The 27255-nt window shown below is 36.3% G+C and overlaps 1 protein-coding gene across 1 annotated transcript; it reads right to left on the reverse strand.

Annotated features, from left to right (window-relative positions):
* Nucleotides 1-1381: 1381 nt before the first annotated feature.
* spopla (speckle type BTB/POZ protein like a) lies at nucleotides 1382-15044 on the reverse strand. The gene is made up of 12 exons (XM_017420748.2): nucleotides 14863-15044; nucleotides 12920-13000; nucleotides 10714-10831; nucleotides 8545-8666; nucleotides 8259-8410; nucleotides 8008-8135; nucleotides 6977-7154; nucleotides 6150-6205; nucleotides 5835-5957; nucleotides 3508-3650; nucleotides 3344-3397; nucleotides 1382-2852 (listed from the first exon to the last, which is right to left on the reverse strand). The coding sequence occupies exons 3-12, from the start codon at nucleotides 10789-10791 to the stop codon at nucleotides 2708-2710; spliced, it is 1179 nt and encodes a 392-aa protein (XP_017276237.1). The 5' UTR covers nucleotides 10792-10831; nucleotides 12920-13000; nucleotides 14863-15044; the 3' UTR covers nucleotides 1382-2707.
* Nucleotides 15045-27255: the final 12211 nt, after the last annotated feature.

Consider the following 27255-nt stretch of genomic DNA (forward strand, 5'->3'; position numbering starts at 1 on the left):
AATGGGCAATAAATCTGTGTCCACAGGCGTGGATGATAACAGAGGTACACCTCAGGGAGCACATCCATTTTGCTGTGGCCATCAGGGACAGGGGTCTTTTCATTCGCTTCCATTACTCTTATCTGATCAGGATGAGGCACCTACTCCTTCGGCATCAAGTCACACTGGGCTCCTCTGCTGCACGCATCCAAATCTTAAAAAAAAAAAAAACAAAAAAAACATGTAAGCATATATTAAACTTGTTGTGGTTCAGTAATGGTAATTATATATATATATATATTTAAACACAAATATGTTATACAGATCGTTACCAACTGCCTCCGAAAGGCAGGTGATGTTTTTGCCCATGTCTGTCTGTCTGTTAGCAAAATATATCTCGAACAACATGTCAGATTTTAATGAAATATTTGGAAAGTAATCACTGGATGTACATCCGACACTTCATTAACTTTTGGAATTAATATAATTCAAAATGGCTACCACAGCTAATTGAACTGATCCAACACAAAAATACCTATACCTCAAGCAATTTTACAGATACTGATCTAAAATTTGGTGACATAGTAGCTGAGGGTCATTCACATCACATACCATTATTTTCAAGGTTTGACCATAACATAAAATAAAGACTTGGGCATGTGAGGCAGTAGGTGATTTGCATTCTTTTAAGAAATGGTAGGCTTTTAATTGATTTTTTGTTTTTATGTTAAATATAAAAACAGTTTTGAGTGATATTTGACGCAGTGTGTATATACACTATCAGAAAATATAATCAGGTTTAGTTTCACCCGCAGTGTCACCAGCGAGTGCTTTTTCTCTACAATCCAAATGACAAGAATTCTTCAATTTTGACAGTGCCAGTGCAGACATCTTCTCTTTCAAGCATTACAGTTAAGGGAGGAAAGCGAAGGAGGATAAAAGGTTGAAGAGGCGTCCTAAAGCTGCGATGGTATCAGGCCATTTCCAAGGATCGCTGCTGAGAGGGGCGGACGTGGATCAGCAAGCCACTGACGAAGACGTCTCTTCTCGCAGGAAAAAGCGGCCTCGCAGCCACTTTAATTAGAGCCAGCGCCTCGCATTCACATAAAACAAAAGGAAAAGGTCTTTTATGTGTTGAAAAGGGTTTAACATGAAACTATCCCAGTGCAGTTAATGTGAACGTCCTTTTGATTAGCCAAGTAAAGTGTTTTGTAATTATGTTTAAAAAAAAACAGTAGAGGGAAGAAAAAAAAACCCACCTCAGCCTAACATCAACATCTATTAAAACGATCATTAAAATGACTACAGATAAGTATGACGCTTCCTAAAAGTAAAATCTTTGGTGAAACTAACAGTCTCCAGTTAAAAAGACAGACAGAAATTAATCTGAGTCACTTCAAACTGCTGGAAAATGTTTTAATGGGTTAATGCAGGCATTCTTGCAGACAACAACTTCATCTTTTTTTTTTGCACTTCCAAAGTTTTGACATGATGCTGATTGACGAGTAATATCATATAAAAATGACGCTACTCTTACAAAATCCTCTGAAGTGTCTGTCACACCACACTACATACGAGACGGACTCAACGACATGACGACCCCCCCATTCAAACACAGAATAACATTGCCAGTAGAAGTGATGCTCAGCATCCTACAGATTTCCAAGCATGTTAGGAGGACAATTTTGCACATACTCAATTCATGTCATTCTGCACACATATCAGATAGTTGCAGAAATTAAAAACATGACTGGAACTTGGACACTTTCTCTTGACAATAACACGACCATGCATTAGTCTCTCCACTTTTAGTTTACCACAATATACTGAGAAGATATATTTGCAAATTGGCAATACTAAAAGAAAAATTCTCAAAATTGTATCCATAACAGTTCACAGATGTATGATCTGGATAATGTCGATCAAATGGGAGACTAAGTACATTCCAATGTTTCATAATGTTTTTGGACCGAAGTAGACACTTTTTTTTTTACGTGGATTGACACTGGTCTTCAAAATGGCAGATTACTATTTTTTTTCCCCACACAAATATTCAACATAACGGACTTTCTTGTACATTGGTCTTTTAAAGATGGTTCAACTGTCACTTACATCAAAATGGTGCCATCAATATGGGGCATACACATCTTTTAAAAAGTGTAAAGAACTGACCTTGCACTGAGTGTTCATGCTTTTTAATGTCTAGTCACAAAACGGGCTAAACATTACAAATATATAATATTTCCCATTTAGTTAAATCTTTGTTACGTTCCTATAGAACTCCTTATCAAAATGACTATACATGGGAACTAGTGCAACCTGGAGGAGGCCTGGTCTTTGTGACAAGGCAGGCACAGAGTAAAATAGACGAAGCGCTCTAGAGCAGGTCCAGAGCAATGGCAGATATATTAAGGCCATTTTAAAAATTACAGGAAAAAAAAATAAAACCTTAGCTGAGAACTTGGCTTGCTGCCTGGCAGAACTGAATTCAGCTGAGGCAGCAAAGCAAGCGAGCAAGCAACGCCGATTGAATCAATTGGTTTCCAAATTCATTTATGTCAGCCTTCCATGTGCCAGCCTCCCCACATCTCTGGCCAGAAAGCTTCACTGTCCATTATTCAAGTGTGTTCAGTTTTGGTGGAAATAAGAGTGGCACCCTCAATAGTCCTTTCTTTGTAAACCCATTGCTTCACACCCTTCAGTTTAGTCCTGGGGCAAAGTCGGGCAGTCAGGACTGTTTTAGTCGCTTCCTTGGAAGACCAAAGGGTGGGCACTGAGCTGAAGCCAGGGCACGGAAGGCTTCGGCTACCAAGTGTGGATGGGACTGGATCATTGACTTCCAGCCTGCAGTCTCCATTATATCTGTGGCATGACTGTAAGCACAGGTAAAAAGAAGTTAAAACTAAGACACAATAATCCACACATTAAAAATCAAAGATAAATAACAACCAGCACAAGTAATAAGGTTTAGATTTGTAAGTTGGTGAACTTAAAGTGGACCATTTGTACTTTCTGGGAGCTAAAACTAATGTAGGATTAGGATGTCATCGTAGTACATATACAAACAGAATAAAGTTCATCATTTCAAGGTGTCCTATAACACTGCACTAAATCATCTGAAAGAAAAACTTGCCACTGAGGCCAACTCCTCTCTTTCAAAATTGTACAAATATTCCTTTCCTGGGGTTTATCCAGGTATGAGTCTATTAATAACTCGGATACAAAGATACTGTGCTTCAAACTGAAAAGGCAAACAGCACTCTGTCTGCCTGGGCTAAAACAATGAATTCTAATGCATCTGGTTGGGGAAAGAGATAAGAATGTGTTATTAATCTTGTGTCACATAGATCAGCTAATTACATACTTGCTATTCCAGTTCTTTCCATCTTTACAGCCCAGCTGTCTCAGGACACTGCACCTATGGCAAGGAGATAAAAAGGTAAGCATTCAGGGCTGGTAAACAGAAATGGCAGCAGGAATTTATCACTGGAGGTTTTTTTTTTCTTTTTCTTTTTGCACGATACTTGCCTGTTGATAAAATCTATGGCTTGTGCTTTGAGCTGCTCGGCACTGTGCAAGTCAGCCAGGATGAGGGTGTCGGCCACATTCTCCACTGAAAGGCTGTTGCACAAGGCCTCTTCACACATGACCTTTAAACGCTCCAGAGCATACTGGAGAGGGGGTGACGGGTGGGGGTTGGAGGCAGAAAGAAGTGGTGAAAGCTTGACTCCAAAGTAAATCTCAGTGGTTTGACATTTTGTTTGAGCTATTACAATCAGTCTGGAAATCACTAATAATTAAAAAAAATCACTTATCAAGTTAAATACCCTTATCAACTTTACCCATCCTAAAATAGGAAAGCTGTTTTGAGTTAATGACTGATTCAAAGGATCCGCAAAACATTAGTTATATGAAGACTATTTTTTTAAGATAGCAGCTACATGATATGTTGCCCGTTATCAATAAATAAATAAAAATAAATTAGTAAAAGATTTGGACAGCTGTAGTTCAGGAGGGCAGAGGGGTCACTTATCAAAAGGTTACTGATTTGATCCCCAACCTCCCCAGAGGACATGTCCAAGTACCCTGGCCAAAAATACTAAACCTTACAATGCTACACAATTTGTTCCTTACTTGTAGGTTGCTTTGGATAAAAGAATCTGCTAAATAAAGATGATATAACTTTTGTTTGATTAAAGCAACATGTATTTTTTTCATCTTTGATATTTTATTTACAGTCATGAGAAAAATAACTTTCAGTTTTAGGATGTTATATACCAGGATATCAGAAAAATGATCTGGTCTTTACCATTCAATTCTAACCTCAATTGTACACAAATCCAAGAAATTCATTCATGTTATTTATAAAAACAAAAATGGAAAAAAGATGCATGTAAAAAACTAAGTCCACTCTTGCTGCTTCCTAATGATTTAGGAAGGAAAGCCATAATCAGGCGCCGCTAATCAAATGTACTTTGATCATCAGCAAGTGTGACCACTGCCAGCAAATTCACCCCAAGGTCAAACCGTGCAATGCTCAGAAATTGAATAAGATCCAAGAAGTGCATTTCAGACTCTAAAGGCCCCAGTTAGCAGGTTAAATGTTAAAGTTTGTGACAGCACAGTTAGAAAAAGACTGAACAGGTACGGCTTGCTTTAAGGGTTGCCAGGAGAAAGCCTGTTCTCTCTAAAAAGAACATGGCAGCAGGAACTGAGTTTGCAAAACTGCATTCAAATAAACCACAAGACTAGAACAGATGAGACCAAAGTAAAGATGTTTGACCACAGTGCACAGCAAACGCCTCATACTGTCAAGCACAGTGGTAGAGGGGTAATGATTTGAGCTTGTTTTGACACAGGATCTGAGCACCTTGCTGTCACTGGGTCAAACTTTGCTGTATACAGAATATACAGTATAGTCATAAGACAGGTCATCTATCTGGCAGCTAAAACTTGGCCCAAATGATGTCATGCCACAGAACAATGATCCCAAACACAGCAGCAAATCTACAACATCATGGCTGCAAAAGGAAAGAATCATGGTACTGCGATGGTCCAGTCAAAGCTGAGAAATAAATCCAATTGAAATGTTCTGGCGGTACCTTACGATAACCATGCTTACAAATGACCACAAACCTCAATGGACTGAAACAATGTTATAAAGAAAAGTGGGCCAAAATTCCTCCATAACAATGTGAGAGACTGAATAAAAGTTGTACAGAAAACAACTACTTGAAGTTAATAAAGTAGTTGTACTATAAGCTTTAAGCTTTTGAATCATGAGGTGGACTTAATCTTTCACAAAGCTCCATTTTGGTTTCCTTTTTGTTTAATTAACAATGAAACAATGGAATCTGCAATGCTTTTGTACATTTGAGGTTATGTTAAAATAATTTTAAAACCTAATGAAGACCACATTTTTCTTATTTCCTGATACATAACCCCCTAAAATCAAAAGTGGTTAGACTTTATTGTCTGTATATACCTGCCATATGATAAACCTATCCTAAAAATGGGGCGCTAATGGTGAGACAGAAAAAAATAAATAAATCTAAACTGTCAATATGGAAATTTTTTCACATTAGACACGGTCTAAAAGCAACATAATTGCAGAACAAAACAGAAGAGGCTGCCATTGACTGCCATTCAGTTCTTACTCTCTCTCTACACTCACTGAGCAGCTGGATGCTCCAAACACTGAAAATGGTTAGTGTTCATGAAAATATTACCAACCAATTACTGTTCCAGTACAGCTATATCACTGTTTAAGCATTGTTCTGTTCTGTATTAAAAACGAGGCTGGAGGATAATTAAGAACAAATATTAACAAAACCGTCTACAGATACAGTACTTACTTTATCTGCAGCTGCCAACAAATTGTCTGCCATCTTCTCCAAGTTTGGGGCCTTTCCTGTGTAAATGAAGCCCATCATTTCCCTAAAGACATCTGGATCCACATCACTAATATCAACACGATTCTGCAGAAAAGGCAAGAAAGTAGCTTTACTATTCATAAGAAAATGACACCTGAATAAATGGAACAAAGGAAGGTGAAAACTTTAATTATCAGAATTAGGGTAAATTAACATTTAAAATGTGCCAACATTTTTAAGCTTTGTTTATACAGCATGTTGAAAAGCAGAAAAGCAAATACAATCATTCAGTCTTACCTTTTTACTTTCTTCCATTTCATGTTCAAACATTGCGTTAAAGACTGGCGACCTTGCTGTCAAAATAAATAAATGAATTAATAAAACTTGCACACAAAAATTCACCTAATATTCCTAACCATGTTCCTCTAAAGACCCCCATCAGGCACTGTCATCCTGAAGGATAAGGTTGTCTCAGTTCAGACTGTTTTTATCTGTGGTTCTCACACAATGGCTTTATGATCAGCCTTAAAGAATCCTTTACAGGCTCATGCTCTCTTCTAATACGTTTAACAATGTAATACTCATAACTGATGCAATTTTATTTTACACTTCTTTAAAGATTTTACCCGTCCTCTGTCCTTTTGAATAGATTTAGTAGTTAACGGTGCATGCCAGGGTATCTTACTGTAGTGAAGCTTGAATGTTGATGCTTACTTGTAAGTCACTTTGTATGTGTTCGATAAGTCAATGTAAATCTACATTCGGCTATTGTCGTGCAAAAAAATAGGATGCACAATTCATACAGCTGTCACATTGAAAGTATTTTCTCCTTGAAGACTGCAGCAGCCACCATAGCCACCATGTCTAATTGAGATGAGAGGAAAGAGCCAGCCTCTCAATCTCCTGAATCCTACAGTCATCTGGGTCAAGCAGGGCCAAGCAGGAGTAGTGGTGTGGATTAGCAACTACTGCAAAACTAGGCCGCAACAAATCAAACCAGGCACACAGACTCTCCTTAGCCTTTCAAGGCACTTATGACTCTCCACAAGAGGTCATTAAAAAGAAGCATAGATGTGTCTTTCTGTTGCCACTTCTGATGCTCCCCTGGGTCGGTAATGTCTTACCTGCAAGGATAGATTTGTGGGCTTTGAACTCTTGCCCTCCCACATACAGGCTGCAGTCTGTGAAGCGTGAACACTCCCAGAGATTTCCTAGGTCATCAGACAGCTGACACTCCGGTACCTTCAGCATGTTCATGTTGGACTGGCCCGAAATGTTAACAGAGTCTTGGACAACGCTTACCTACAATGTAGAGAAAACAAACTAAAACAATCTCACAAAGCAATGCCCCCTCAATATTAAGAAGGGAGGCACTAAAAACAAAATCAATTAAATGAATACATTTGGGAACCGAAATAAACCGATTTCTCTGAAATATCTAATTGATGAGAAAAGACATTCAAATGACATTTGTTTTTAAATGTGGCACTTTACTCAAAACTTAAAATTTCCCTGAAAGTGTGGGCCAACACACTCTAATTGTGGCAACATTCAGGCAACTGCACTGGCATCAAAATACAATGACACCTAATTTAACTTGTCCCTTGAAAGAACATTTTCAGACTCGTTCACTCTTATTGACATTCAGAATTCAATTATTTTGAAAACAAGTGTTATTTTAAATGAAAGATGGAGGAAACGTTTTACTTGCAAAAAGGAAAATGTCATCAGATGCAAATCCACATATGATGCAAATCCATTCAGCATGCAGTCAGCTCTACACTGGTCATGACATAAATTAAGACTTTCTGCTAAAAGGTTACTGTTGTGGGTATACTAAAATGTTTTAATATGTTGCCAGATATAAAGAAATTCAAGAAATACTGGTCAATTTGTACCACAAACAAGGCAAAAGCTACTCAGAACTTTTTAAATGGTAAACATTATTTAAAGAAAAAGAAACCAAGATCATAAGCAGAAAAACTTTGCTAAAAATCAGATTGATGCTTTCAGATTTTTCTAGTCAACAGAACAGACATCCAACTGAGTGAGGAAAGTGCAACTTTGTTTAGCAGAGTTAAGGCATTACCATAGGGGAAAAAAAAGAAACTCATTCATTACAAGAAATATAGTGAATCAGTAATATGAACATTACCTCACAAAACAGGGTGAGCTTGTCATCAGGTAGGAGTCCATTAGCTTCATCGAGAAGAAAATCTCTCCTTATAAATTTTTTGAAGCCCCAGTCTTTGCCTTGGACAAATCTATATGCTCTTTGGCTTTCTGTAACCAGGAGAAAAATAATGCTAAGACTTAAAACAGTCTTTCTTACTTGGCTGAATTGTGGAATAAGAAGATACAGAAGAGAAAAACTGATAATATTTCATTTATATTGTTTGTATTTACCCATTGCTTTTGTTTCTTCTCTTTTAGCATTCAGCAAAGAAAATTTAAACTTCGCTCTGACTTCACTTTTTGGACAACTAACAAGAAGTAAATACAGTGACAAATAATCTTTGCTTTCATCATCAAGTCCTTTTGGATTGACTCGCAAACACCTGACAAGTAAACAGAGAACACTGAACATCAGTTATCTTAACATGAGAAAACAACACTAGTTCTGTTAGTTTGAGGGAAAAATGCTAAAGAAATCTTTCAAAGAAACCCACAGCTTTAAAACTTGAATACTGACCATTTCATTTTGTCATTAGGGCCGGAAGAGAAGGTGGAACTCTTCAACACCTCTCCCATTTCTTCTCGGCAAAAACTAAAGTTGTTTATGGTCCACATGTAGGAAAACTTCACAACTTTGACCTTGAAAACAAAACAGGGGACCATAGAAAATCTTTTTAACTTTCAAACACAGTGATAAAACTTCTTTTTACATAATGCATCACAACAAATATGTATCTAACAGGTTGGATTTCAGAGCCAAGGCTCAACTAAATGCCATTACATATTTCATTTGACACACCAATAATACCACAAGAAAACTGCAGGTGTAAATTATTAAGACAGACAACTAAATTCAACTCGACAGCTTCAGTTTAAAGATCCTGAGGTTGTACAGGCTGACTCACTAAAAGAGATTTTCCCACAAAAGTCATAATACTATTTTGATGCCACTTTTTGTTTTGACTGCCATGACACTAGGTTCAACCCTGACAAACAGGTTCTACAGTTTCACCAATTTGTTGCCAGGCAAGAGTCCAGAACCACAAACCTCATGGGGTAAGAGTGGTGTTTGGAAGTGCAACACAAACATTTGTAGCTATCATTTCTGTCTAGTATGCTTAATTAAAAACTAAGCCGTGACGACAAAATAAATGAATAAATAAATAAAGCTCATCTCACTGTTTTTCAGTGTTTTGACGATATCAGCCACAATGTGAACGCTGGCCCATGCATCAGAGAGAATGGCATCCCAGTCATTAACTAAATTTAATAGAACTGTTTATGACTTCCTTCTTAAAAAATGTCAGCTTCTTTTTAATATCACCTGCTTAAGTTTTATACGTTGTACAACCTTCTCTAAATATACATACATGCATGTTTAGAGACAGTCCTACTTGCAAAAAAAGGTTAACAAATCTGACTGTTATTTCAGTTTTTATACACTCACCAGCCTCTTTAATAGGCACAATTGTCTAATTGCTTGTTAACACAAAAAGCTAATCAGCCAATCACGTGGCAGCAATCCAATGCATTCAAGCATCCAGACGTGGTGAAAGCTACTTACTTAAGTTAACGTCAAACATCAGAATGGGGAAGAAAGGTGATTAGAGTTATATGTTTGTTGGGGCCAGACAGGCTGCTCTGAGCATTTCAGAACTGCTGATTGACTGGGATTTTCACACACGACTATCTCCAGGGTTTAGAGAGTATAGTCCAAAAAAAAAGGAGAAAATATCCAGTGAGCAGCAGTTGCGCTGGCAAAAAAGCCTTATTGATGTAAGAGGTCAGGGGAGATTGGGCAGACTGGTTTAAGATGATAGAACAGCAACAGTAGCTCAAATAACCATTTGTTACAACCAAGGTAAACAGAATAACATTTCTGAAAAGCACAACAGGTCGAACCATGAAGTAGATGGGCTAAAGCAGCAGAAGACCACACTGGATGTTACTTCTGTCAGCTAAGAACAGGAAACTAAGAGACTGGAAAAACACAGCCTGGTCTGACAAGTCTCGATTCACAGGACTCCAATGGCCTCTATCGCCACCAGATCTCAGTCAGCATGTGGCGAGCAGGAAATTTGCATCATGGATGTGCAGCTGACAAATCTGCAGCAACTATCTCGTCAAAATGGACCAAAATCTCTGAGGAATGTTTCTAACACCTCATTGATTCAATGCCACAAAGAATTAAAGCAAACTGAAGGCAAAACATGGTCCAACCTGGTACTAGCAAGGTGTACCTAATAAAGAGTCCAGTGAGTGTATAAACCATAATGATTATATTCAAACATCTGAGTATTTGAGAGATTCAAACAATGTAATAGAAGACATTAAAGACATTTCAATTCAGTTGGGGCTTGCTGGCTGTGAAAAACAATCCTACCAGTCCTTTGCTGGAGCTAAATAAGAACAGACTCTACACTTAAACACTTAAAGTTGAACAATCAATTATTTGCTTTGTTTTCTTAGCATTACAGATTATATAACAAGGAAACTTTTGTCACAAATAGTGAGGATAAAAAAGAATGAGTTGAAAAGGAAAAACTAGTTCAAAGTTTCTACAACGAGACATAATTTCAAGATTTTAATAAAAGTTGCTCCATCAAATCTAAACATTCACAAATGTATTAAGACCAATTCTATCAATTTATAGAACAAGGTTTAGTGTGTCAATTTATGTTCATACCTGTGTATAACACCAGCTCTCTGCCACAGGTCCACTTGACATCTCCCCAGGAGGAGGAGGGGTGGGAACCCGTGACATCACTGGCTTAAAGGTACCACTCACCAACGTCCTTAAAACACTACAAGTTCCAAGAAGACAATGTTATTTTTGCACAAATTCACATAAGAATTAACCTCCTTGCAACATATAGACAGCTTGGCGATATAGCTTAATTAAAATACTTACAAGCTTCCACTTGTCTTTAAACTGATCGTGATGCATAGTGTACTACAATCTGAATCTAATAATACCTGACGAAACCTTGTTGAATTAAATTAACAAAAGAACTGGAGGCAATAAAGGGACTTCTTACGATTACAGATTTTAGTACAAGAACTGGTAATGCAAATATATCCCTGTTTGTGTTTCTTCATTTTATTAAATAAAAATTGCAGTATCTACCTAAGAAGAAAAAAAGAAATTTTCATTCAGGGTGGACTAACAACTCTACTTCTGTCAATTTACATTTCAAACTTTTGGAACAATGTAACTGTTGACTTGGAGTTGGACATTTAAAAATTTTTCAAATAGATATTTCATTTCCAACTTTTTGGATAAACATTTTTGTTCCTTTGTGTTCAATCATACACAGTCTCATCTTCTGCATCCCTCTCACTCACAGCAGTACCGCTATGCTTCAGCTTGTGTCAACTGGTGACTTTGTCGGTAGATTTGGTGACTTTCCAGAACCGTTTGTGAAACAATAAATAAGTGCTCCACTTTCACTTTTCAAAAGCAAAGGGAAAAGTAATTCCATTACTTTCAGAACAGCTCAGACGGAGTGGGGTGGATCTGTTCAGACAGACGATAGTCAGTCAGTATGGGAAACTTCTTGAAACCTTTCCAAAACTGACTACACTACAATGACATCTAATTTACACCATCACTGTTAGGATCAACAAAAAGAGGGTGCAAATTACTTTAGAGGACATTACACTTATTACCTCATTATTTAAGTAATGGTTGATGAAAAACAAATTACGAACTCAACATTATCAGTGATTTGTCAGAGACAACATACAGAAATGAGTGTTCATATCTACATTTCTTTTCAAATCAAAATTGCCTTTTCATGTCAGCTTCCTGTTTAGCTATCTAGCATAAATACACTATTTTTTATATCTGATAATGACAGAAAACAAATCAAGGTCTCGCTCTGAATGGCAATAAACTGAGCCTGAGGCAAGAAGGATATGTTTTCTTATCATTCTTATCACCGGACAATTTTGTCAAACTTTAAGCTTTTAACCAGAATGGTTTGGGAGGTGAACTGAAACTCTAAGGTGAAGGCAAAGCTAGTAAAATAAATGAGCAGGCAGATTAACCCTTTCTGCATGCAGGGCAAAACCATGAAGTAAATTTACAGATTAGATAAAATATATTTGTCACAATTAACCAAATCCACTAAATGAACTCTTTCAAACAGTGGGACAGCAAAAACATCTTTTATAGGCCTTTATATAATACAAATAATATTTTATTCTGGGAAATAAAATCTATAAATTAGTAAAATGTTCCTCGTTTTTTTAGAAAAACAATCATAGGCGAACAGTAGCACAATGTTATGCTCTTAATCTTAAACTCTGATATTTAAATAGTAATTTGTCTCAGCATTTTAAAACTGTGTAAGTCAACAATTACACAAGTTTTCTCGCAAGTGGATTATTTCTCCAAACTTTCTGTAGCTGGTCAGAGAAAGTAGGACACATTAGCTGCTGCCTTAATATTTTAACTGAAAACACTAAATAGAAAACCCCTATCTTTCCCACAATGTTAACCAACTCATGAGGTGAACTGGTAGTTACTAAAGAACGTCATTCAGTTAGGACACCAATCTTACAAACTAATTCCAACAAGTTTACAAAGTCACATATTTATTAAAGCTAACTAACACATCACAGACTGAATTATACTATTGCCTGATGTGACATTAGAGACATTTATTTGTATTTATATGTAACTTAGAATCACAATCCTTTGTCCTTTGATAAACTGAATAAACTTTCATTAAACAGACCTAAAGTTGAGGTTACACATCATAGACTGCAATAACTTGCAAGCTCAACAATTATTTTGTACACTAAGCTGCGGTACCTGTAACCTTTTTAGCTCAAATATAAAATCTGAGTCATGCAGAATCAAACATGAATGTGTAAACCTTCATCACCTCTTGAATCCTTGAAATGTATAAAGGTGGAGTTTTTCTATGTAAACACAGAGTCCTTCATGATGCCATCTTCACGCAACACTAAAAAAACAAAACAAAAAACAAACAGACTGAGAAAATAGTGCTTACCAACTTGTATATCAATAACCTCATTAAACTCACAATCTAAAACCAACAAACTGTGGCGATCATTTCAAAATTCCAGACTCAAATGTCCAGATTTCTGTCGATTTTTTGGCCATATTGATGTTTTTTTATTTACAATTTGCATAGTGTTCAGGCTTTATTATCTGCATTTTATCACCATTTTCCTTTAGAAGTTGTTGATCAGATTTACAGGTTTTGAGACTTTTACAAGATGTTTGTAAAGCTATGCTCCTATTAAGGGAATAACAGTTGCGTATGCTTTAGAGCTGCCCTAACTTCTCACTAACAAGTTGCATGCTTGTAGAGTTAAAGCCGCACGTCCCTAACAAAAATGTGGCAAAAGGCCACTGGGAGATAAATAATTTCCACAGCTGCCTTGACAAATGACAGTAATACTTTGTATGTTGATCTATACGTGTCGTTTCTACATTGTTTACAAACTGCACCGAAGGCTGCAGCTCATCTTTTAACTGGCACAGCAAAGTGTAAACAAATAACTCTGGTCCTGGCATCTTCTCTACCGCCATCCTGTCAGTTTCCAGATGGATTTCTAACAATTTCCTGCTTGCTTTTTTAACATTGCACAAGCTCTCGCCTCACCTGTTTAACTGAACTTAACCCAGAAACCAGTAAGAGCGCTCTGTATCAACCAGACAGTTCCACCTAAATATTTAAAGGTCCAAATTAAAAAGTAAAAAGTGTCCTAAATGTATGAAATAGTTTACCTCTGCATATGGGGACTGCTTAGACTGTAGACTAGCATATTTCTTCTTAAAACTCATCTATTTTCTTTGCCAATTTGTTTAATTAAAAAGCTAGACGTCGATTCATCTTTACCGTTTTGCCTTTATTTTTAATTTAGTGCTCTTTTATTTTTGTTGATTGCGTTTTATGTTTGAGTTTGAAATGATATTTTGTCACATTGTAGCTTGACTTTAAAACACTGTGGTCAACTTCATTAGTTTGTAAATTTGCCATGCATGTAAAATTGATAATAATTAATTATTATTATTAATATTAAGTGATATGCACAATTAGATTAGCTAACTCGAAATTATTCACAGGCAACTTAAGTTTGTTTGGACAACACATTAGATGTAGTTGTACAACAGCACCTTGTGATAATAAACAGACAAGAGTCTAAATAGCTACTTTAACAAACCTTAAAGTAAAACTACTGTATTCACATTGAGCTACACAGCTTACATTAATCGCTATTTAAAGATGTAAACGGGGTGCGACAAAGGATGGAAAAATCCAAGCGAAACAAGAGATTAGGTGAACTGTAATTTCCAAATCCACATCGTTGAATGGTTTAGATTTACCATTTACGCCTGTTTAAATAAAAACCATTTAATATCGAGAAACAAAACGTAGGGATCATTGTTTAATGTGCGATACATATTTGGCTAGCCTGAGCTAACACTAGCAAGATTATGTCAACTTCACTTTAGCCTTTACACCCTAAATACAATGAACAGAGATATGCTGTGGCGTCAAATCTGTCCACATATCGCCTGGTAGCCTGAAATGTGTTTTGTTACGTCGTATTTACTGTAAAAACAAGCTGAGGAAACGTCAAGTTAAATCGGCAACGTTACGTTTTGACTCCGCAGTACCCGGTGTAAAACAAAGGCCCTTCACTGATCCCTGTGGCAGGATGCTAACAGAGCAAGCTAACGCTAAACCCTCACGCTAATGGAGGAGAAAAACATCGGCTAACTAGCACCTAGCCTGGGCTAATCTCTGCACTGACTGCTTACAAAAAAGTTTAAAAAGACGTGACGGTGGCGTACCTTTCAATTTTACAGCCCCATATATATCGAATAACGCATATAGCTTTGTAATACGTTTGCTCCTTTCAACGTCCGTCACTTTGAACGCTGTTTCATTCAGTCTCTTCACAGGGTTTCTTTGTCTAATTTATCTTTGCTAGCTTACACTTGTCTAGCTGGCTGGTAGTTTAACAGGCTGGAAAATATACCTATTGCGCATGCGCGGAAAATTCAGATTACGTTCACGGACCGTATTCATCACACTTACTGTAACAGTAACTAGATCCTGGAAACTTTACACGCGTTGTTTATATAGTTAAAGTTGAATGTTTGACCATTAAAATAGTCTTCATACTCATTAAATACGGAGTGCTCTAAGGCAGAGTTAAACAGGTTATTTCATTCATACTTTTTATTCTTTTGTGGCATACTTTTAGGGCAGGGTATGCAATAAAAAATTGCCTAATGATCACAATTCTTCAAACTATATCATTTTACAATATCTGTGTTGCTTTTGCAGAGCAGTGCAAGGAGTTTGATGTTATATAGTTATGATACAGGTTCATATTAAGAAACTAAACTAAAATAATACTAAAAAAAACTAAAAAAAAACTTTATCACAACATTAATGAGCCAACTTTTTATTATTGGTTAGTGCTCACATTTACTTTTCTATGTTTTTATTCATTTAGAGTTCTCATATGTGCCATTGGAAAGTTTTAAAATTGTCTATGAACTTAAATTAAAGCATGGTGTCATTTTGGATACTTTGTGAGTTCAGAGTCATTCTTGCATAGTGAATATTTTCTTCAGGTTCCTATTTTGTAAAACCAAATGATCAGAACTTGACATCAACATATCTGACTGTTGTTGTTGTGCTAGCAGAAGCATTCTGAAACGAAAGTAGCATTCCCTGAAGGAATGCGTTAGGCCTGCTGCCTTGCAAGACAAGGTCTAAAACAAATGCATTGTGCAATCTGTTAGTGCCCAAATATGTGTTGGGAATTTCTGTAAAAATGACAGAGTTATATCCATGTTTGTGTTTAACTGTGGCAGCCATCTTGAATTGGACTGACTCCAAAAGTTAATCCGTTGTAGATGTACATCCAATGATTACCTTTTGAGGGTGTCATTAAAATCCATCCACTGGTTTCTGACATATTTTGCTAACAGACAAACACACATGCATATGAAGGCAATTACATGATTGCTCACCCAGCGGGTGATAATTAATTAGAACTTGCAAATCTTTTAGAAGACACATAAAGGATAATACTATATTTTTTGACAGAAAAAACAAATATAAAAAAACAGCTAAATAAACAAAAAAATTAATTCACTCCAAAGCCAAACAATGCCATACTACATGAAAGGCTAGGAAAGTGTGTGTTTAACTAGTTATGTTATTTTTTTAGCTCTGACGACAGTGCCAGTGAAAATTGGTTGTTAGCACTGTCTTACTGTCTGAAGGAACAATGACTGATGTTGTATTTGTTTCTACAGCTACTGAATGGAAAAAAAAAATCAATAAATTAAGCTGGAAAATGTGATTGTGAATGTAAAATTTGTTGTACACTGGCATTTTAAAATCATTTTAAGGCTACTATGCACAGAGATTTGATGCATATTTGAAGGGATCTGTTTGCCCTTTGGTCCTGTAAGGGACACATTTAACCATTAGTGTGGGTTTCCTTTGGACCCTTTGGTGTGATTGGGAGCTAGCTCAGGTGTTGCAAATGATTATTTCACAACCAAACATAATAATTTGAAAAGTCCAACTAAAATTTCACTGTACTGCAGCAAAACCCGGCACACAGTTAATCTCACCCAATAACAGGGTCATCTGTATGGCATATAAACACAAGGCCTGATGTGTTATTCAAAAGGCCTTCCTCTGATTATACGATCAAAAGACAAATCAGTGTCAGGTAGCTTTTGTGTAGACATATCACAACTGGTATCAGCCACTACAGACATTAGAAGAGGTTTGAGGGATATTTCATGACTGACACCAAAGACTATCACTAAATTCAACACTTGTTTAATCTATTATCAACAGAAAAGCCCACTTGTAGAGCATGAAAGGAGTGTGCAAAGCTCTGTATGGACTGTAAGTTTATACGTTACCTTTTTAATAACAAATTATTTCTGACATTAGTAAAATCTGCATTGAGCAAGAGTACATTTAGATGACAATCATATTTATTTGCAATTGCTGTTTTGTTAATGTAAATTAACGCCCAATACAATCTAAAACACTAACAAACCTTAGTACACCTTTTAGGATGGGCTAAGTTTTGATGCATACTTAATTTTAACAAGGAAAGGACAAAAATGGCATACAAAAGGATTAATGCTTGATATAAAAGTGAAAGCCTTCATTCATGTTGCACAAAAAGACACATCCAGTTACTGAGAATGTGGCTATTTTATAGGCTAGTAAAACAGAAAAATGTAAATAAGGAAATATTGATGTAAGTCTCTGATGTAATGTCCCATTGTCCCCGATTCTTTCATCTGCTGTTGTATGTCAAACACAAAGCAGCTTCTGGGAAGCCATTCTCTGAAACAATGCCCCATAAAGGCTCCTTGTAAGCTTGATAACCAATTCTTTGTCACACACTGTTCTGTAGAGCAAGCAATAAATAGCTATCTCTGCACCAATTTTGATTCATCTGTGATAAAGCCTTTTGATTTGTTGTGCTGTATAGTGATGACAAACACCTAAGCAAGTTTGTTTATTCGTTAAGTACAAGGTGGTAAAATGTCACATTTTGCTGACCACTTCAATCGTATTTAATACCACAATGATGATGCACTGACCCATCTTGAAGTAGAAAGGTTGGTTGATATAATCACACTTGAAGAGATACGGGGATACAAGTATGCTTATCGCAAATTTAAATCGGTTCCATTTTAGAGCAGGAAAATAGCCTTTACTGAGCACATATTCTTATCTGCTGTTTAAAAAAATCTTCAAAGTTAGGAAGTACGCAGCTTATTCTCTGCACCTGGTACTTCACATTTTAACACAAAATTTAAAGTGTCTTTTCTTCTCTCCACGTCAGTTTTATTGTCATGATTTTCTTGTTATCAAATTTACCATAGCCTTAGTTTTATCACACGCAGAGTTCTAATTGTGGTGACCTCCAAAGCTTTCCATCACTTAAGTGTGCTCATTGCAAAGTATGAAATCACACATAAAATAAGTTGTCCCGAACTCTATGAAATGGTGCAGTTTGAAAAAGTTTACTCAAGTAGTTTTCCTGATATTTTGATATGCCATTCTGTAAGGTGGGTCCACACTCCATGAAAATAAAGTACTTGGCTGAAAACCACGTGGACGTCTGAGTCACATGACTGAACTACAACATGCTGACCATAGTTTGTGTAGGTAAATAAATGTGGCGTAACCTGACGAGTGTAAAAGTGAGGAGAAAATGTCAAGGTGGAAATATAAAATTGAATCTGCTTTTAAATGCTAAAGAAAAGAGAAAGATTGAGTGGGACATCTGTCCAGAATAAATACTGAGGTCAAGCAGGGCGGATCACCATAAAAACACAGCTTGGCATTCAAACACACAGCGTTTGCAAAATTTTAATGTTTTAGTGTTTTTTAACTCTAATGCTGAAAAGGTTAAAACTCAAATCCTAACTTATTTTCAGTTCATATATTGCTTATAAGTCTGTTTTAATTTAGATTGTTTTTGAAACCTATTTGAGTGTAACGGTAGGTTCCAACACTTCAAAGTTGTCAGACTTCTTCCAAAAACGTTGTTATTGTTGACCTATTTTCGGTCATTTTGGCTGTTTTTTTGTAGGTAAACAAACACATATGGTAGTTGGCACAGGTCACGTGTTTTTGCTACAGTTTTTGCTTTTTTAAGTCATATTGACCATCAACATGTGACAAAAATTGTGCAGATTTACTTTATGATTTTTTTTGTCTTGACTACTTTGGAGTGAGTACTTTTAAACTAAAATTCTATGATAATATTTATGTTGGAGTTCACAAGTGGATAATCTAATAAACAGTGAGGTGAACTGAGCTCATTTCACTTCCGGACCTTAACACAACATTGAAGAAATATACAGTAGTTTTTATTTATAATGTACCTTTTTATAACAAGTTGCTCTCATTACCTCACTTGTTTAAATAAAGAAAAAAATAACAAATATTGATTAAGTTTATTAGTGCATGCTTGGCTTCAAGAGTGATTAGCTCTGAATACCTCTTTCATCTCTTTGTCTAATTTGATGTATTCATCAGGTATAAATAGCCCTCTGCATGAATATCTCATTGAGCAATGAGCCTGACAGTCTCATACCTCCAATGTACAATACTCTAATTAAGAGAATCTCAAACCACTGCTGATATTATTTCTGACAAGCATTGAAAGCCTTAAGTGATGGAGACTGATCCAGACAGATCTTATGAGCATGAAAAAAGGGCTGCGGTGACGAGACGAACCCTGGTGACCTCATCAGAGCACGGCCGTACAGATGTCGAGAGAAAAACTGATTTAGACATTAGTCACACTTTTTTCCCCACTGTCTTGGAAATAAAGAGATAAGACTTAACAATGGGGTTGGTAGAAAAGCTGAAAAATCCTCTGTCATCTAATTTGATAAAATCTAACTAATATAAAAACCTAGATATTAAATAGAAATGAAATATAGCTATCAAGTGACAAAATATGAATAGTTCTTAAGAAAGTTTTTTATAGTCTAGTGATATTTTATAAAAAAAAATTGCAAAAATAATGAATATATCATACAGTTCTCTTTAGAAAGATTATTCTTTATAAATCTTCCATATTATATTAATCACACATCTCTGGGTGTTGTATTGTATTCTGCTTTATTACATTATATGAATTCATCTGACAGGCAAAAATGTGATTGTTTTGACATATTTCCTTCCAACAACTGTGCTGTAACTGAAATATTCTTCATAGAAAATAAGCTTCATCATTTATTGACCAAATAGATCGTTAAATGAAATAATCACCAGTGAAAATGTTAGAGAAGTGGTTAGTGGAAGTAACTTCTCAAATGATATTACTTTTTTTCGATTTAAATTTGCTTTGTAAGATTTCTTAGGTGTTTCTTAGGTGATTGCACTTTTCCATTACATGGAACAGTACGGTGTAGTAAAGTTTAAAGTTTGTTTTTGTTTTCTCCTGCAGTTAATACACCAGGTAACTGATACTGGGACTTCTTTGATACTAGTTCAGTCGAGGTTTTAAATGAGCCAAAAGTAATATGGAAACAGTACAGACCGGTAAATGGTCTGAGAAAATCATCATCACTTGCCTCGAACAGCCAGTCTCTGCAGAAGCACATGCACCAATTAATTTCCTTGTTTTGAGGTGTAATTTGAAAATCTGTCACAGAATTTACAACACAAATCCCTCATATGAGCACAAATTGCATAAAGTGCATTAGTAATTGATAAAAATCATGTGTAAATTTACAAATCAATTGTTTCTTGGCTGATGAGAGATGAGCTTTTGTAGGCTTAGTCATTTAAAAAATATATTTTAGGCCTTCTGTGCTTGAGGCCTGTGTCAAGCTCATTCATTTTGAACTGGAATTGTTTTTCTGGGTGAATGCATTTTTTTATTATTTGTTACAGTAACTATAAATAATCAAACAGAATCAAAATGTTACCTAACAATATATATTAGCATCTCTCATGTGCTGTTTTTACACACAATAATATGTGTGTTGCCAAAAAATGTATTTCTGAGTGCTGACAGTAATTTATTTTTCTTTACATGATTTTTTTTTGCATAAAATGAGCATTTTAGAGAAGCCTTTGATGCTTGAGTCTGCAGATCTGACAAAATGTAACATTTACTGCCAATTTTTGAGATAACTAGTATTTCTTTTGATGTTTTATTCATAAAAATGGAAAATGTACGCCACCAAACAAGAAAATAAGCTCTAAGACTGCAGGTATCTTTGAGCACTGGATCTCTCTTTTTATTTAAATATAGTCCTGAGCTTAATCTCAACCCTAGAAAATTTCAGTAATCTGTAGACTGATATTGACTTTGCATAAAGTGTAACCTTGAAACATCTTGCCAAACTAATCACACAGGCTGCGAGGCAATGTGTAGATTAGTTCACAAAAATATGCAGAGTAGTAAATGAGTCTTCTCTACTACGAAGATCCTATTTTTTTGTTACGTTCAAGGTGTCCTTTACTGCATGTCAGTGTGATTCACAACTAGGTGAAGAGCTTCACTAATGAAGTATAATCACCTCACATCTACAGAACGTATGAATGACAACAGAAAACATGAGACATATTAGTTCAAAACAAAAAGCAAAAAAGGTTGCTTGTAAATTATCTATCTGAATAACCTACAGCTACAAAAGTAATAAACTTTAATAAATCAGTATCTCCAGTGTTAAGATGTTAGTATTTAATACTGAAGTTAGCAAAAATAAATAATTTAGTGGGAGCACAGGAGTGGGTATAACTCAGAGCAGGATTTAATTACACTTGCGTTCAGTTTCATTTTTCTTAATTAAGCATTCTCCATGTTTGTTTACTTGACAATCTCTGAGCCTTTTTTCTAAATTTCTGACAGGGCTGATTATGTAGCTTGAAGCAGAAGCTCCATTGCCAAAATGTCCATTGCCAATTATTGCTATTCTTCATAGCTCATTTCCCATGAAGCAGTGAAAGAAATTACACACTGCTCCATGTTATTTATAGTGTCACTTGATATGGAAATGAGACACTAATTTCACTAAAATTGACCATTTTTGTGCTGATTTGATTATTACATGAACTATGACATTCTTGAAAATGTATTCCAGTTATTAGTTTGGCTAAAAACTCATTTCATTATTCTGCCATGTTTCAGTTGATTAAAGAAAAAACAATGTAAGTGATAACTTAAGCTGATTTTGGGCAGTAAAAGTTGGGAATGTTAACTTGTTTTTGTGCCTTCTGATGTTCAAACAGTAATACAATTACATCTTATGGTTCACTAGCTCAAGTAAAGTAGATTATTATTATTTTTTCTTTGCAATTCTTTGCAATTCTTTGCAATACTTTGCAATACTTTAAAAGACTTAAAAGTGTTGGGTTTAAAGTCTTGTTAAAAGAATGCAAAATCCAAGCAGGTAAATGCTATATTTACTTTTTAATATCACTGAAAATATTATGAAGATAATAGTTTTCTAATTTTGATTGAAAGTTTAATTTAGTTTGAGCTGTTTACTAAATATGAAAAATGTGTATTGAATACAAAATGTGATAACATTTTTAAGAGTCCCAAATAGATCATTTTTTTTCACCATGTGTGACTAACAGCTTTGAGCCGACTCCCAAAGATCCAGTTCTGAGCCAGCTCTTTGAGAACTGGCGGGAGCATTCGGGAGATAAAGAGCTGGCTCTTTTTGGTAGGCTGAGCATAATGAGCCAGATCCTACAAAAGAGACACAAGTCTTATCGCTATTTCTCACATCCGTGCAGTTTCTAAAATATTGGAACACATGTTGTGATATATTACTTCATAAGTTTTAAAACAAACCCTGTCATAATTAGAACCAATTTTCAAACTCTGAGGCTGAAGTTTAAACTGTTCATTAAAAGCAAACAAACAGACAAACAATGAGGTTTAGAGGTCTATAAAGCACAAGAGGTGAATTCAAGAGGCATCTGTATGAAAAGGGAGAAAACAATATTTCCAGGTTGGTGGATTTCCAGATTAAACACTCTACTAATAGTTTGCTAAATTAGTCTGTCCTTTGCCATAGGTCTGTGGTCTGTGGCTGTGGCATGAGCATCCAGGTGTCCAAGGAAAGGTAATGAAAGAAGCATGCAGTGGAGAGTGGACAGGCAGGTGAGTTTGTGGTTGGTAGTGATGGGTCCAACAGCTCAGAACTGGCTCCTAAAAAGCCAGTTCTGAACCAGTTCTTTAAAGACTTGTTTGAGAATCAGAAGAGCTGAGCCAAATGAGCTGATTCCAGAAAAGAGCCATTATTACTAGTGGTGGGCTTTCTTTTGGTTTTTTTAGTTCATAATGTGCAAGCAGCAGAAGAGGTTACAACACGGAGATCTAGGAGTTCTTGGGTTCAGAGAGTCCAGCCATTGTGGCACGAAGGAGAAAGACACAGTTAAGTTGTCAGAGTATTAGAATCACTTAAGAACAAAAATTCTCATGGAAACTAGAGTCAGTGTTTTTGTCGTAATCGAGTTAAAAGGGATTAGTTCAAAGACCTGTCAGTCCAGCAGTTGCTGTGAATCAAAGTTCTTGATTTACCTCAAATAATTTGCTGTCATTTACAGTATTAAACAAACCAATCAGCAGACACAAACAAAGCTGAGGCTTTCATTTAACTTTGATTTTTTGCCTTTCTTGCTTGGGCATGACTCTATAATTCCTTATTAGTACAGATGTTTTTAATTGAGCACAGACAAAATGTTTTTTTTTATCTAAAACCTTCAGCTAGAGCAGCATAAATGTATTTCCACACAATGCCAAAAAATTATAAAAATAAAATATAATCACAAACTTAACGTAAAACTAGCCTCAGAAATTCTTGTCTGTAATATTTGAAGCTACGGTATACCAGTGAAAAATGAGGCTGTTCAACTTGATCAAGCAACATTGCACAGTCAGTTTCTCCTGTTTGTAAACAACATGACATCTGTCATGTCAGAAAAACATAAGGATTATTGGGTGGAGAACTCTAGGGAGAAGTAAGACATCACAATTTGATGATGAGACGTCTCATTTCTCAAGCAGGGAGCTGATGATAACCTGTCGTTCTTCTGGTCGGCTACACCTGCACACTAACAGGCCGCTGGAAACGGCTCCTTCCTGACAAGCTCCTGTCTTCTCTGCCCTTTCATCTCCTCGCTCCACAAAAGAGAGTTTAGAAGTCTTTTATCTGTGCCTGGGGGTGCAGTTTCTCGTCTGCCAAAAGAAGAATTCAACCAATTAAGCTGGTTGTACTATGCTTATGAACCATGTATCACAGGGAGAGCTCTAAATGTTTTTTCAGTGTTTGAATCTGCATAATTGGCAAGTGGTTCACTAGCTGATGAAAAAAATTGTGAGATTTAACACAATCTCTTGTTGCTGGATATTGTTTTGTTATCTCAAGTTTTTAGTCTGAATTAATTAGAAAAATTACTCACAGCAGGTATTTTTAACTTCCTGTAAGGATTTGAAAGAATAGTTTGGACATTTTGAAGTGGAGTTCTGAGGAAAAGTTATGAACAGTTATTATCTTACCTGTTTTAGATGGCTCTTGTAATGCCTTCTATTTAGCTTTTACATGATTTACAAGCTAACGGTTAGTTTTATTACAACTGAGACAAAAGTTAATTGCTGCTGTCTTAAGACTGATATTCAAAATTTTATAGCATTTTATGTGAATGCTATAGCATAGACCTTTACACTGTCATCAGTTTCACATTGCAGTTACTTATGTATACAACTTATGTAAGATTGTATGGTGATTTGCAAGTGCAAATAGCAGAAGCAGCACTTTGTTGCAGCACTTTGGGTGCAGCAGGGACCATTTCCAGCAGCTATATCATAATATTTCTGCCAAAATAACCAAGTCATGTGAAAATCAAAAGCAGTGAATAGGTTTACATATTAGCTATTACATTAACGACTGCAGAATTTTGAAGATTGAAGTTGTTTAAAGATGCTCTGAGCATGGGTCTGCTCAGACCACATTGACAGGCTAATATTAGCTGGTCCAAATGGACCAATTTGCAAAAAAAATAGTATCTTTTTTAAACAACAGACTTTTACACTGCCATCAATTTCACATTATATGGTTATTTCCTCAAAAATATTGTGATTTTCCTACCGGAAATGCTATAGCTTGCTGCTGCTGCTGCTATTTGTACTTGCAGATAATCATAGAATTCCATATAAATAACCATGTAATGTAAAATTGATAGAGGTATAAAAAAATCAAATAGAATTTACAGTGAACATTGTGAAATTTTGAAGACTGGAACTGTTTTAAAATGGCAGCAGTTCACTTTTGTCTTGGCCTTATTCATACTAGTCAATAGCTCCAGAGTACTGTCAAACCTGAAGTTTTTTACGAACTAAAGGGTGCAATATTAAAACTGTCTCTACTCTGTTTGTCAGTTTTCATTTTCCTTTTACTCTCTGATAATAACAATCTCATGTTTTTTTTAGTTTAAAATATGCCTCTTCACCGTGGTAATCAAAATGCTCCTAACGCTTCCTGCTTCTTCTTTTTCTCTCTTTTGTATTCATCCCTTGCTTGTATATTGCATTTGCAAAGCACATATTCGTGCTCTGAAGAGATACAGCATGGCGTCACTGAGAGACTGTCGGTGAGCAATTGCTGATCCTGGGGAGTGATAAAGAGAGCTGGGCTGTCTGAAACCTGAAAAAAGGAAAAAAAGAGGCTGGAGAGAGTCATGGAGCACATAGACCAGGAAGGTCACCAGCTGCCAAAGAAGGACCAGACGGTCTCCAGAATGTCCTCAGCTTTTCCTCGATTCACTGACACTAATGACATTGGGAGCTTGAAGTGTTGTCATATAGCAGAAAAATACAAAAGTGTGTTTCAGACAAAGCAAACTGCATTTGATGAAAGACATTAAATCAGATGCCTTGTGCCTAAAAAACAAAGATAAATAAATAACTGGTTTGAAATTGTGACAGAATGATCTTGGCCCTTACACTTGGATGCAGATTGAAAGTGGGCTGATTAAAAGATATGCAAATGTGAAAATCCTGCTGGACACCCTCTCTATCGCTACCTTTGCATATGGTCACTTTAAGGACGCTCTTATCTCTGTCACTGTGCTAATAGATTTATTTCCTTACAACCGTTGTGAGGTACATCTAAAAGTCACATTTAGTGTGCCGTGAATTTTATGTCTCTCTGTTCTCACAGGAAGTTTGCACCGCCCAGCATTTTCTTTTGTTTTATAATCAGTGTTTTCAAAAGTGTTTTACATTTGTCAGTTCTAATCTTTCATCTCGTTCTTTCCTTGGGACTTGTCAGACAATTGGATAGGATTTTGCATCTTCACTTCCAGATTTTTTTTTTGCAGTGTTTAGTCACTTATTTTTCTGCAGACTTCCCCAATCACATTTCCGGGCAGGTGCATGGCTTCCCATCCACAAATTACATCCAGGATAATTTCATATTGATTAATGCAGATGCGTTCCTCTTGGCTCTCGTACTCTACCTGCAGTCTATTTGGTATAAATTACTGAAGCTATTTTGCTGCACAAAGCCAGCCCTCTCCAATAAGGTGTTGGCTCATATGTCGACTGGGGCCCCCAAACTACCCCTCTGACTGCAGGAACCACTAAAGCTTTTAATTGCCTTCTGTGCAAATGGTCCTTATGCACTTGATAAAGTATGTGGAAAGTCTGGCATGAGCTGGTAGAGACTTAGGGGAGTCAGAGTACTTCCAGTGTGTGTGTGTGTGCGTGTTTGTGTGTATATGTGAGTTTGAATGAAACAAAAAATGTGTGTGAGAGATAGGGAGGGAGGAAAAAAAGAGTGAAACAAGTTTATAGATAGACTTAGTGACGGCTGCTTGGTAACTCTTATCCCTGATATTACAGCTTTTATGAGTGCGGTGTAAAAGTTACCCTTTATGAGTGCAGTCACCACTCAGCAAAATGCTCGAATAGAGGCCTGCTTGCAGCCCACAGGATTATTTTCCTCTGTGTACATTCACTACAGTAGAGTGGCTGATAACCCTGGGTAAAGCGATAAACAATCAAAGTGCGGCTTCAGTGGAAATGATTGCATTCTGTACCCTGCCCCAGAGATGGGGCCCATTATTAACACGGGTCCTGTCCTGACAACGCTATTTTCTGGAAGGTAATTGCAGATTCAGATCTCTGAAAGGGCCCGACTGAGAGTAAATGCCACCTCTTTAATTACGGTCTCCTCCACGTCTCCTCTATTGAGCTGCGGAGATGTCTATCGCTCCATGGGATCCTGGGGAAAATGACTCTAATGGGAAATGACCAGTGTCTGGGAAGCAGGCTCAGATTAGAAGTGACGTTTCTAATTGATGGCTAAAGAAATCCCAAGGCTAGATGACTGGGAAAAGTCACTTTGGAGCATGTGTAATTGGAGTGATTGCGGTTCTAACAAGAATCAGTGGATAATCTCTCCTGATTTAAGCTGGTGTGAGCACAGACAACAAGTTCAACGACAGCAACTGAAAAAATTTGCAAAACCCGGAAATTGACACTTGCATGTTTTGTACAGTGTAACTCAGGGGATCAGGCAAAATTTCATTGTGCATTTTATTGACTTTTTACATAAGATAGATCTAAGACTCTCTATACATGTTAGTTTTAAACAATAGCTTTACAAAGATGCAATATTTCTGCTAATGTGTTCTTACCCACTGCTCAT

The sequence above is a fragment of the Kryptolebias marmoratus genome, linkage group LG6, assembly GCF_001649575.2.
Source record: "Kryptolebias marmoratus isolate JLee-2015 linkage group LG6, ASM164957v2, whole genome shotgun sequence".
Classification (NCBI taxonomy): domain Eukaryota; kingdom Metazoa; phylum Chordata; class Actinopteri; order Cyprinodontiformes; family Rivulidae; genus Kryptolebias; species Kryptolebias marmoratus.